The following is a 14,287-nucleotide window of genomic DNA, read 5'->3' on the forward strand; positions in this document are numbered from 1 at the left end:
AAAGAGAAAATGGTTTTTCATAAGCCTATATATAGCAAGACGTCAGTACTCTTTCATTTTTTTTCTCTCATTTATAACAAGAAATGCAGGGAGAGTGTGGATTAAATGTTTTATATAAAAACAGCACAATGTACAGTTGATATGTTATAGAATTGTATACCTGAAAACTATATAATTTTATTAACCAATCTCACCTCAATGAATTCAATTAAAAAATAAAATAGAAAAATACATAAATAAAAGTTGTGGGAGAATTTCAACATGAAATATACACGACAAAGGATACCATTGAATTATGGTTAACTTTTTAAAGTTTAACAATGATAACCAAACAAAACAGAATTTTACGTCCAAAATTAAAAAACATATATTAAATGAACCCTAAATATATGGAAAAAAAACAACAACATTAAAATCTTGCTATATAAATAATATTGCTACTTTAAAAAAAATGTAGGGCATCTGAGTGCCTCTAAAGTTTCTGCAAAATGAACCAGTGTGAAAGCCTAATCCCTCTATAGAAAGCTTTCCACTAGCAGAGATTATGTCTCCAAAATCCACTGCAGAATAGAGAAAAAATATACAAACAAAAATATACAAACCCAATTAGTAATGTTTTCTGAACAAAGTGGAGAATGACAAGGAGGCACGGCAGGGGGAGGGAGAAGCAGACATGAGCCAGGGGATCCAGCCAATGACAGCGCCACAGTGTGAAAAGGTGTCTCCACTGTGAGACCGCAAAGCAGGTGACCTGTCCAGTTTCTTTCAAATCAGCACTTGTGTGGGTTGGGGCAGGGGAGGGGGTTCTTTCCTTTCCATCGGCCATGGGGCAGGTCAGCATGTCCCATGGTCTTGGATTAAACTTAATTTGAAAGTGGGGTCTACAAATGGCACTGTTTCAGTTGCCTTTGTTTAGCAACATGGTGGTTTCATTTACTTCTTAGCTAGTTTAAAACTTGAGAAAATGTCTGGTTCTGGTTTGAATGAATTCACCAGTTAATTTTATCGCTGGATAAATAAAAGTTCTACATACAGTTTGCTTTAAAAAACTGAGTTAATTTGTGCCATGATTTATATGGATTTTCTTTCTGGTTTAGAGGTAGGGGATAGAGCTAATTCAGTTTCCCTGGTAGAAAGACTCAGCACTGTGACTCCCACCACTGTCAGTTTTTCTACGTAAGAGGCTCTGCTATCTTCATAACAAAGCATTTGTTTCAACTTTCCCCACAGGATTTCTTTTCTCCTTATTCTTCTGGGCTGTGCTTTCCATCCTTAATTATAAATACTATATAACAATTTTAAAAGGAACAGAAGACATAATTGTTACTCAGTGAGAACAGGGGGAAAAAAGAATACCAGAAAGTAAATGCTGCACTATTGCAATATGTACTTATAGAGTATGGATTCTTCTCAATCACAAACCCAAACAACCCTAATTTTGTCACTTTCTATTTTAAAGATGTGTTTTAAGATTTGAATAGAGCTTCAAAATAGGATCCATTGAAATCCCTTTCAACAACAAAAGAAGCACAATAGAGCTTTAAAATGTTGAATAAAGCCCAGAGTTTCAAAATATTGGCACAGGATGCTTAACTACTGAGCCATTAGCTAGGAGATAAGAGGTTAGGTCCCGAACAATGGTTTCTGGGGGAGGGGGGGACAATACTCAAGAAACAAAAGGTTTTTCTCAAGGGACTGAAAACCAGTATACATAGAAGAAAATACACTTATGAGAAAAATAAATCTCCAGCAATCTGAAAGCAACAGAAATAGTTCACTTGAAATGATTCACACTTTGAATATATACAAAACTTAATAAATCTAATAAAACTGACACTAAAACTGACACTCTCCTCTCTTTTCAGTATAAATTTATAAGGTCAATTACTAAGGCTCTATTTATTTTAGGAAGAATATTAATAAAAACCCTTTCTTAGAATACTGTAAAACTGTGACTTGAAACTAATTAAAGGTAGATCATCTAATGGTATATAGTGTAGCACCTTTATTTTTATACTATTTAATATGGATTTCTATAAGATTTAGGAAACAAAGAAATCCATATCTTTCTGCCCAGCTACTTAAAATATTTGTGTTATTGTAGAAAAATAAAAATTGAGGAAAGCATCTAGAAAGCAGTTTGGAGAAAGGGTTTAAGACATGAAATAACCACTTTGCCTCTAGACTTTTGTCATCCACTGTTCAGCCACCAGTCAGCTTTCCTGCCTGTGATCTACCATCAATTGTCACCAGCCAAAAAGTTAACCTGTCTTGTTGCTATTTCTCTTGAAAGGCTAGTCAAGGAGCAATTACTTGACAACAAAACTTGGTACAGTCCCGAACGGGTTTTTCCGACAATTGCAACTGGGTAATCAGTCCCTGGTTTCCTTGGGCAGCCCCTACATGTGAATTGCTTACTCTATAACCTCACCCTTACAGTTCTGCATCCTCAAACTCTGGATATAGAGCCCAGTAGTATTTAATGGTCCTATAAAAAGTACAATAAAATTTAAAATTTGTGCCATGCAAAAACAAAAAAACAAAAAACAAAAAAACAATAAAAAAAGAAGAGTCTTCTTCACATTATTGGCTTCCATGCAATAAAACTAAACCATATTTTTTTTTTACTTCCATACATGTATGGTTTCACAATCAAGAATTTAAAAAGGCTAACATAGATTAATTAGGACCATGTCATTATTCAGGGCTTAAAACACCCATATTTTTCAAGTTCACCAAATGATTTTTAATTGCTCTCCAGAAATGAATGAGAAAACTCAGCTTGAATTTTTTACTCCAGACATTTCAATGTAATTTTTCAAGAGTCAAGAGAGAGACAGTTTTCCATTTAATATGTTACTTTATTCATCATCTTTGGTATGGTTATGTTCCAAAAGAAAAGACGGTGATACATGTTAACTTTTAAAGCATCTTATGTGAATCTTGCATTAACAGGCTTGTTTGCCACTTCCTATGTGACTGGAGAACCCGCTCCTCTGAGAGCTTTGCTCAGCTGATGTTCAGGATGATGCCTCAGTGGTTTGGTAGTATTTACTGAGTAATGACCTTTCCTTTCCCTGGGGGAAAGGGGTGTTTAATAAACTGAGGTCATTCTATATTTTTTCTTTAAATGTTGGTATCTGTAACCAAGTACTTTAGCTCAAGCAATATACTGAACAACTATAGTTTGAAAAAGAGAGGCTAATTCATGATCTTACTTTTCAATACTAACCTAGTTCCCAATCTCCTGGTTCGTAGTCCCATAAAAATGGACCTTATTAATTTTCCAAAAGAAGCAGCATTGACCGGGTCCAGTTTGTGTTCCTGACAGTGTCGCAGGTAGTGGTTGTACAGAGTGCTTCTGGGAAGGCTCACTCCTTCTGCTGTCTCGTAATTGTCCAACAGCCACTGGAGCTAGTGTAAACAAGACAGAGTCAACATGGAGAAACCAGATGATTTACAGGAAGGCCTACAGGACAAAATACAATATCTAAAAGTGCAATATACAGAAATATTTGGATTGTCATCAAGCCTTGTGAGAGGGTAAACTGTTGTAATTATTCAGAGGCCAGTGTAATCTGATTTTGAAAACTCTGAGAAAAGGAAAAGGTTGTACATCCCTTCTGGCCTCAGGTCAACTCCATTCCTACAAACATCCAAACACAAGTAGAGAGAAAATATTTTTTTTCTGTATTGCCATTCTGGAGAAAAACCACTTCAGGGAATTCTAAGAATCCCATTAACTGGTCTAAAATATAATTTATAATTGTTACAGAACAAAGTATGTTCTAAACCTAGCAGTATGGCACATATGTTGTTACACTTGGCTTGTTATAATACGTGGACAGCAGGCTTACTTGTATGAGTTTTTATATTAAGGTTCTATTCATTTAATACAATTGTAGTTACTGATCTAATTTACTTAAGGTACTATCATGTTTCCCCGAAAATAAGACATCCTCCGAAAATAAGACCTAGTGCATGGCAAGATAAGACATCCCCTGAAAATAAGACCTAGCACAACTTTGGGAGAAAAAGTTAATATAAGACACTGTCTTATTTTTTGGGAAACAGGGTACAATAATGGTATTAACTACTGAGACAGAGTTCTATAATCAAAAAGGGAAAAAAAGTCAGTTATTTCTTTTCCAGAAGGAAAGAAACTCACTAGATTTTGGCTAAACAGTTATATGTAAAGAAAAGGAATCATTTAAATTTTTCTATCTTAAAACTACGTTGCTTTTTCATAAGTTTGGAAATTTTCATAATGTAGTTGGTAAAGCAATATTTTCTCAGTCATGGTTCTCATTTTAAAGTTTTATGTTGCCCTATGTATATTTTAAAAAAATAATCTTTAAAGTATAGAATGAGCAAGAAAAATTTAAAAACCTAATTTAGGTATGTATTATTGAGTTTTAATATTAGAAAAATTAAATGATCAATTTATTCATTTATTTATTTATAAAAGGAGAACTAGTATAGATTTAAATGACTTTCTTAAGGTAATATATTATCTCATATAGTATTTCCAACATTTCTTGATCACTAACATACCAGTTGTTATTTCCACAAAGGCAGCAAAAATTTCATATTACTTGTCTCATCAAAATTTCCACGCCAATTATAAGAAGTATGCTAAAGAGTTATTTTACATACAATTCAATGGAATATTTCTATACACACCCTTAACTATTTTCTAGTTTTCTTTTAATATTAATTATATGACAGTAAAGATAAATATCTAAAAATAAGAGTTTACTAATTTCTCATAAAAAAGAAAATGATCTTATAGACAACATTTTTTAAAGAATTTGAAAAAGCAAATTCAATAAGATATTTGAGGGTTTTTATCATAAATTGTCTTATAAAAGTGAAATATAGGGCAAACATTAAAGTTCAATATAAAATATTTTGAATCTAATGGTATGTTAAACGAGTTAGATCATTTTTAAATAAAGAAAATTTTTCACAGAAGGAGTGAAAGTTGACTTTAAAATACTCAGTTTAACTGATATTGGTCACATTCAATGAATAATTTAGAGAAAATAAAGCTTTCATTGGATTGGCTATGTGGTCTTCTTCAATGGCTAAACAAGTAAAAAATAGTGAACTGTTCCGCAAACTGATGTTCTTTTTATAAGGGTTTACTTATTTAGAGATTCTTCATTTCTAAACTGATTTTTTTAAAAATCCAAATTTATTTGTAATACATGTGAATGTGTGTGCATACACATAAACATGTGTACATATACTTACACACACACACACACACACACACACACACACGTGTGTGATTGGTTGGTTGAAAAATTCCACAAGAGTGGGTATTCTGGTAGCTGTAATTTTAGCAGCAAAGCTACATCTTATTCCCTGCCCCTTGTTTGCCAGAAGAGGAATTTTAGTCCTTGCCAGAGGCCTGGAATCACTTTGGAAAAGCAGAAGAAGGAAGTCAAGTGGAAGTAAAAGCCCTGAAGGATGGTGGTGGCTGTGCTGCAGCCATGGCTGTTCCAGCAAGGAAGTCTGCCAACAGCTATACCACCTCCGGTAGTGCCCCTGCAAACTCACTGTGTCCCTGGAGACTGGTATAAGTCCCACCAGATAACTCTTAAGATTTATCTGGGAATTATAATTTGTGTGCTACATGCTGCTATTTAACCTTAAAGTTTTGACAGTGATGAAATTGTAAATCAGACATTTGAGTCTAAAACACAGTATAAGAAAGGATTAATTTTATTGTAAGAGAAACTTGGCAGTTAAGTACAACATAAAGGTAAACACTTCATGAACTGCCCAAGGATAATTTGATACCTGCTCTAAGATATATTTTTTCTTTGGGTATTGTGTTTAATAAAATGTATTTTGACACAAACATTCAATATCTTTAACATTACACACTTTAGAACTAAACTATTACTATTTCTTTTATTCTTTTTATAAGGTGTTTTATAAAATATTTATTTACATTTGTGATTTTTAAAGCCCATAAAATACCATAGAAACTTTTAACCTTTATCTTTAAAAGCTGATTACTCTACTAATGAACTAACATAAATTCTTGTAAGGGTGGAAACAAAGATAATTGCATCTTTCAACCTTTACACTTAACCTATATTAATCAGGGTAGATTAAGGAAGGTGAATAGGTCCTATTTTTCCCAAAGGGAAATACTGATTGACAAGTTAAAAAAAAATACACCTTGCATTCTCCAATTAACATCTAATGTAACATTTAGCATTTCTCCCCCCCAGATTAATTCTTATACATTAGGATTAATTTTAAGTTCAGTTCACTGATGATATACAAGTCTTATTTTTACCATAACTTAGATTCACAGTACAGAAGAGTCAAGGGAGAGTGAGAATAAAATAAAGTTTTGCTTTGAGCTCAATATATTTCAGTAGCTAAAACCAGTAAAAGTCATGAAATTATTATTTGCTAGACTGTAAAAAGTGTATAAAATTAATGTCTAAAGTTTTGTATGCACTTTAAATAGATTTTTTTTTTTAAAAAAGCACATGCTAAAGAACATTATGTGAAAATTGGGAACAATTAACGTAAGAACTTTTCTACATTCAATTTTATGATATTAAATGTCCCAAATTGAATACAATCTAAACTATTAAAGGCCAATTTACATTAATTGCAACAGAGAAGGAGTATAAATAAAGTTTTCAATGAAGAGAATTACAGTATTTTAATTTGATTTAGACAGACTATGCATCATTTACCTGTAACATCTTCTCATACAAAAAATTTAGAAATAAATACATTCAAATAAAACAATTTTATACTAACAGGCTGATGTAAAAAGTGAAATCAAAAGTACCATTCTAAATATATAGAGATAAATGATATCACCCTTGGCCTTGATTTTCTGAAGGATTAGATTGCTTGTAAAAGAAGCAATGGTCTACTTTTAATCTGATGGTGGTACAAGGGTAAATGACAGAGTGATCATATGTTCTTTTACTCAAATGGTGAGCAGGGATAAGACCTCTCTCTACCAACAATAGTCACACATACACCCAATGAAGCACACTGGAAAACAAAACAACCCTATATAATAAAAGTGTAGTATGCAAATTGTGCCCTCAGCCGGGAATTCCTTCAGGAGCTTGACCAGGGGTCAGGGTCAGCTGGCGGAAGGTAGGGAGGCCCTGGCCAGCAGCTGGCAGCCACTAGGGTCCCTACCAGTGCATGAGTCTCATGCACTGGGCCTCTAATCTATATAATAAAAACCTAAGTGACCATTATGGCGGAACATTCAGAATGACCTGTTGCTATGATGTGCACTGGCGACAAGGGGGCAGATGCTCAACGCAGGAGCTGCCCCATAGTGGTCAGTGCGCTCCCACAGGGGGGAGCATTGCTCAGCCAGAAGCTGAGCTCAGGACTGGCGAGTGCAGAAATGATGGGGGGAGCCTCTCCTGTCTCTGCAGTAGTGCTAAGGAGCAGTGAGCTGAGCAGTAAGGAGCAGCAGACAGGCAGGCAGTAAGGAGCGAGGAATCCCAGATTGCGAGAGGGATGTCTGACTGCCAGCTTAGGCCTTACCTGCACAGGCTGGGCTGAGGGATCCCCCCACCCCAGTGGACGAATTTCATGCACCAGGCCTCTAGTGCATATAGAAGTTCCCAAATAAATGTACACATGATTGGTAAATGTACTTACGATACTGAAGGTAAAATAAGGCCCATTCCCCTCTACTACTTGTTTCTTACATTCATTCATTCATTCATTCATTCATTCATTCAGCAAATACTTAATGATCATCTACTATGAACCAGGCACTGTTCTAGACACCAGGGATTCATCAGTGGATAAAATCTTTGCATTCTTGGAATTTTCACTTATTAATATATACTTTCTGTTTGTCTATAAGATGCTACTAATGAAATAAATGTAATTATACTATTATTGTTAATAGAATAAAACATGGCATTTAGTGTAACCATACTCAGTCACAGGTGTGACATCATAGAGTATAAAACAGACAAGTCAGACATGCTTTCCACTTGGATAACATAATTATAAAAGTAGAGCAGCAATACCCAAAACCATATACCTTCAGAATATGATGAAAAAGGGATATAAAATTGAACACTCCACTCCATTGTCTCATGTGCAGAAATTTGAAAATCAAGTTGGATTTTTCTGAGAGGGCATTATTTCTGATTTAACTATAATAAGAATTTTCTGAATTAGTATGAATAATCAAGTGCACGAACAGAAAACAGGACATCTGTTCAGGTCCATATTCCAAAATAGAATGATTATAAACCTTGAGGTTAAGAAATCATCATTAAGATCATTCTTTAGAAACTGATAAGTATGGGACACAATTATCGACAAATTCTCTTAACTTTTTGTCTAATGAAATTGACCCTTTGTAGAAACTGATCAGAGAACTACAGTGTTTTCTTGAAAATAAGACATCCTCCGAAAATAAGACCTAGCGCATGGAAAGATAAGGCATCCCCTGTAAATAAGACCTAGCGCAACTTTGGGAGAAAAAATTAATATAAGACACTGTCTTATTTTCAGGGAAACAGGGTATTACCATAAAGATGAATTCTTGTGTTTTTCAAAGAATTCTACAAACTTCAAATAATTCTATATCAGTCCTGTGCAGTGAGATAACTAATATATTCTATTAACAATATTTCATTTTAAAAATACCTCTCTACTAATAAAATTTTTCTACACAACTGAAAATCACCAATTAGGTTAACAGAATATAAAATATCCTTAGCCAGCGGTTTTCAACTAGAATGTATGCAACAGTTTACTCTGCTTTTTAGATAAATCTAACAAGATTTAGGAGCATTACTAACTTTCTAAGACCAGAAAAACAACAGGGTCTTCTGGGCTCCAGGAGAAAGGAAACCAGACTGGTCAGCAGAAACACTGATCCTTTATTCTTTACAGACCATCTGTAGAATCATTTTATTTCTAAAGAATTGTCTATAAACATACTTTTAAATGAATGTAACTGTACCTCAGAAGTGTAATGAAAATAATAATTTCAAAAACCCCCAACCTATTTGCAAAGTTTCTAACAAATCAACAAATAAAATTATACAAAAATTCTTATGCCCACATTATTGTTCATGAAAATACTAAGAATAATTCAAGTTAAAATTAAACATAAAACTTACTAAACAATATACCTGAAATGAAAATGAAATGCGAATTGAATATCAAAGCACAACTTAGATTTCTGAACTTTCAAAAAAGGTAACTGGAAACATCAGTGTATTTTTTCCTTGAGTACCTGGATATTTTGACTAAAATTGAACAACATTTTCACATGCCATTTTCAAACCACAAATACCAATTAGTCACTAGCCCTCCTCCCCAAACACACACACACACACACACACACACACACACACACACACACACATATTCATAACACAATAAATCAGTCTTTACCCACAACAGACTCATGCTAACACAAAAATGACATAATTAAGAAATCTATTAAAAATTACACATTGCATACAAATTTCAATATAATGGTATTTCTGAAATTTCCTTTTCTATTATCCAAAGGTTTTAGGTTTACCAAAAGAATAATTATATTTCTAAAATTTCATTTGGGTAATCTAATTTTGGACTTTCCAGTCATTAAATATTAAAGAAACATTAAAAAAAATCATAATAACTTATCTCTAAATTTAAGTTGGGAGGGAAAACTAATTCTTACTATATTGATGTTGATATTAATTTAGCAGAAGATCTATCTAAAACATTTAATTCATAGGTCTATTTACTTACTAGTCAGAAATCACGGTAACAAAATAATTTTTAATTAGCATTTTCATTGGTTCTCCAAAATGTGAACGTTAGATGATAGTGTTTATAGTTGCAGAAAACTATCATCATTCCTTTTGCACTTACCAGTGTTGTAATGCTGCTGAATCAGATAACAGTTAAAAGCTTCAAGAAATAGTAACACTATTCCTGTTTTGTCTCAAGTATTAGAAATGTATGGCTTATCTATAGCCACAATTCTTCTTCTGGCCCAGTTTCATTTTTCTTTAGGTTTTAGTCCCTTAGCTTCTCTAAGCAGCTGCTTCCTGCCCATCTTACACAGTCTCTATGATAAGCAAGTCATTTTCAAACAGTTTACCACTGGGTTTGGCATTAATAATCTTTTTTTCCACTTAAAGAATATTATTGGACATACAAATAGACATAATCATATCTCTGTCTCAGACAAGATAGATGCAGATAAACATTTGCTTCATAGTAAATAAATATTAAAATAGAAAAGTTTAAATGCTTAATATTCCCATTAAATTACATTTTACAAATAAAATAGCAGGTTGTTATTAACTTGGAAATGTTATATTGATATCAAAACAGTTCAAAAACCTAGTTAAGCGATATACTCGGGACTCTACTTTTTAGATATTCCACTGTACAAAACAGTCATTAAGTGATACAGAAGTCATAGGGCTGAGAAAGGAAGGTTAAGAAGCAAAATAAATAAATAAATAAATAAATAAATAAATAAATAAATAAATAAAACAAGCAAGCAACACATGCAGAACAAGCAAGAGATTAGTTTACAAGAAGAGGCAACTTACATGGCTGTTGAGAAGAGAGCTTCTGTGAGTGGACAGACCGTCAGACTTTTGCAGCGTCTCAATCGCCATTTCAATCTGATAATAGATGTCATTAAAAAAAAAAGGGCTCAAGACAAGATAGTAACAAATGGCTCACCAGAGAACTTTGATAGACTTTTAAAGTTCAATTTCTCCTTGAATGGTGGCAAATGAATACCTCATCAGAACTGTGTGCCCATCATCTTCCCATACCCCCAGAAAATAAAATAAATATATGTACACTAATAATAAGCCCACTTACAAAACTAAACCTTTTTTTTTTTTTTTTTTTTTTTTTTTTTTTTTTTACCATTCTCAAAGTATAATCAGAATGGAGACCAAAGGAGCAGAAACCCCAATGGATTTTTCCAGCAATGAGAAAACATTCTTGACTTTCATAAATCAAGATGAGGGACTGGAAGCACCCTTTCTAAATTGTCTCCCACCTGAAGAGTATGTAATTTCTGTTCTATCTCTCATAAAAGAAAAATTATGGTGCAGATTTTAACATGCATTAGTATTTTAATGCAAATGTGTGAATACACCTTCATTAATGTTCAAAAACTACTAAATCTATCCACCCCTCTCTTAACTCTGTATTAAAATTTAGAAGTGGAGGGTCATTAGCATGAACAAAATTAAGATGTAATCAGGGTGCCTACATTATGCTTTAGGATGTGGTGGTGAGGAAGAGCTATTAGAAATTACAGAAGAAAAGAAACTTAGAAAAGAAAAATAATTCAGAGCCAAGAAAGAAAAGGGACAATCACAGATTTTATTCCATGTAATCTTAGCACACGAGCATTCTCACCCCTTAATTAAGTAGTAGGTGTCAATGATATGAGATGTGCTCCCAATAACCTCATATTTAAAAATATCTATCAGCTTCTTCTATAAAGTGTGTACTATAATTTGGTTCTGAACACTCTGTATTTGGTTATGAGGTTATATTAATGATATTAACTAAGTTAAATAAATATCGCATTATATTATTTAAGAGAGAAAATTCGTATCATTAATTGTACCATCTGATCAAATAAACAATTCAATATAAGTAGTTATAAAAATATTTAATGCTTTAAAGTAAAGATAACTTATTTATATTTCCATTGATTATGGAAATTAATGATGCCTTGAAATGTTAATAAATTTCCAACTCCCACCACAAAAAAAAAGGGAAAGAATGGCAATATCTATATCAAAGTATTTTTTTTTTTTTCAAATTTCAAATTTCTTTGTGGTGGAATACTTTATACACAGACATTCAGCCTCAAATATTCATAAATTTCTCCTAAACATGAGACTTAATCATTTTATTTTATATTATTTTCAAAGTGACTGGTTCTTCATCTTCTTACCTAAAGTTAATGAAATGTAATATTGAGGGAGAATGTTAGGTTAGAAATTATAGAAAAAGTAATCTTAAAATACTTTTATTAATTCATAAGATGTAATACTGTATCGTAGTCTACTGTTAACATTTTTTAGATCACAAGATTAAATAAACTGGCTTCTAAAACATTTCTCTCTGACAAATGGGATGTTAGTATAGTTTATCATTAATACTTAAGAATAACCTGAATAAAGTGATACTGCACAAGTGAAAGGACACAATACAGGAGAAACAGAAATTTACTGAGTAAACAAGCATTTTATTGATACGTTATACTGTAAAATTGTAAAGGATCTCTTAAAAGGGCATCAGTAAATGCTCTTCTTTTAAAAGAGGAAACATTTTTTAAAAGCTGAAATAACTTTCAATCACTTCTAAGAAGCATTTGCCCAAAACATTAATTTGCCAAAATACTTACAGTTTCATGGGAGTTTGAGGGAGAAAATTTTGAGGTTAGATTTTAGTGTACTAAATAAAAATAATATTATCTGTATCGTATAATTTTATGCATTTAGATGAAAGGTCAAAACTATCAGAAATATAATAGCTGAGCAACAATGAGAGAGAAATCCATGTCTGGGTTTATTAGTCACAAAGAGCACTTATTTTTCTGAAGAAAAGAATTTAAATGATCTGCTTCTATTGCTAAGTTGCTACTCGACAACAGTCTCAGATTTTCAGACACTCCTAGAGGGCCAGGTTATTAGGAGGTGTCCCTCTCATTTCAGGTCAGCTTTTGAAGAGCTTCGGAGGAGTTATAAAGTCCAGAAAATACTGTGGTTCAAACTGGGCTCCCTAAGGATATGCCGACTTTCTAGAATTATTTGGACCTTTAGAATTTTGGTTCCTTGTATCCCTTTGTAATAGAGATTTTAAAAGTGGAATCTTTCTGCTGTGGCTCAGTGGCTGACCAAAGACTTATGAACTAGGAGATCAGGGCTGGGCACATGCCTGGGTTGTGGGCTCAATCCCCAGTGTGGGGTGTGCAGGAGGCAGCTGATCAATGATTCTTTCTGATCATTGATGTTTCTACCTCTCCATTTTCTCTTTCTCTGAAATCAATAAAAATGTATTTTTTTTTTAAATGAACTATTTCTTTTGGATGTAGAAATATTCTGCCCTAAATGACTTAGGCCTATGCTGAGTTTGGAGAGGCAAGGTACAGGAGAAGGAAACATGGAAAGATAGGACAAGCAAGGAATAAAGGTGGACTGAAGCAGAGGACCCAACCCATGTGGAAGCTCACAAGATCCAAATACCCATGAGTTCTCTGAGGCATTAATTGGTCCCAAAAGAAGGTACAACATTTAGTGACCACTTAGCTAAGAATTTCTGAAAAGCCTACAAAAATGCTTAACATGTATTTATCATATTTAGTAAATGAAAACATTGAAGAGAATTCTTATCTCATGAAGGGATAATAACTCATACATTTTTAAAAAAGATTTATTACACAGTGACTGTGTACCCATCATATATAACACAGTGTGCAGGGAACGGGATAAAATATTCACAACCCAAGGATATTATAATCTAGCAAGAGATACAGGGTATGGCATATGTATGTACAAATGTGTAATTAAACAAATAAAGCCATATGTGTCAAAAATAAAAGAATAGTTCAGACATGTAGAAGAAAATGGAAAACTTCTTTATTCATTCATTTTTGAGGGAGTCTTAGTCTGCTTCTGAGGATGTGATAGAAACTGACCTCTCTACTTTTAAAAATGTATAAAAACAGTCTACAAAATTTTAGATTAATTTTGTTAGAATTTATAGACTCCCCAAATTCAGAACTCAATGCTTTAAAAAATGGAGAATTTTCAGAAGTGGGGGATAGGGCATTGTAGAAAGGAAGAATACACTCACTAGAGCTGGGAGGCAGAAAACACAGTTTGGGAAATGTCGAGGAGTCTAGTTTGTAGGGTGTGATTTATGGGAGTGGTGAGAATTGAGGCTGAAATAACAGGTTGGAACTAGTTATTGGTATGTAGGAGTCAGGAAAGAAGAAATGTCATTAAGGTTTTAAGGGAAGTGTGGGATTTCTAAAAATGTTCATCCTATATAATAAAATACTAATATGCAAATTGACCCAATGGCAGAATGACTGGTTGCTATAATGTGCACTGACCACCAGGGGACAGAGGCTCAATATAGGAGCTGCCACTTGGTGGTCAGTGCACTCCCATGGTGGGAGCGCCGCTCAGCCAGAAGCCAGGCTCACGGCTGGCAAGTGCATCTGCAGTGGCAGGACCCTCTCCCGCCTCCATGGCAGCACTGAGGA

At 33.5% G+C, this 14,287-nt stretch overlaps 1 protein-coding gene across 4 annotated transcripts in view; it reads right to left on the minus strand.

The window, feature by feature from the left end:
* The window catches only part of RFX3 (regulatory factor X3), a 269,949-nt gene that overhangs the window by 57,750 nt on the left and 197,912 nt on the right, over positions 1-14,287 (minus strand). For all 4 annotated transcript variants that reach the window (XM_036433933.2, XM_036433934.2, XM_036433932.2 and 1 more), the window contains 2 exons: positions 10,593-10,667; positions 3,233-3,414 (listed from right to left, as the gene is read on the minus strand). In XM_036433933.2, coding sequence (XP_036289826.1) covers positions 3,233-3,414; positions 10,593-10,667 — 257 coding nt within the window. The remainder of the gene's footprint in view (positions 1-3,232; positions 3,415-10,592; positions 10,668-14,287) is intronic.

This window comes from Pipistrellus kuhlii, unplaced genomic scaffold (assembly GCF_014108245.1).
Source record: "Pipistrellus kuhlii isolate mPipKuh1 unplaced genomic scaffold, mPipKuh1.p scaffold_m20_p_12, whole genome shotgun sequence".
Taxonomy (NCBI): Eukaryota; Metazoa; Chordata; class Mammalia; order Chiroptera; family Vespertilionidae; genus Pipistrellus; species Pipistrellus kuhlii.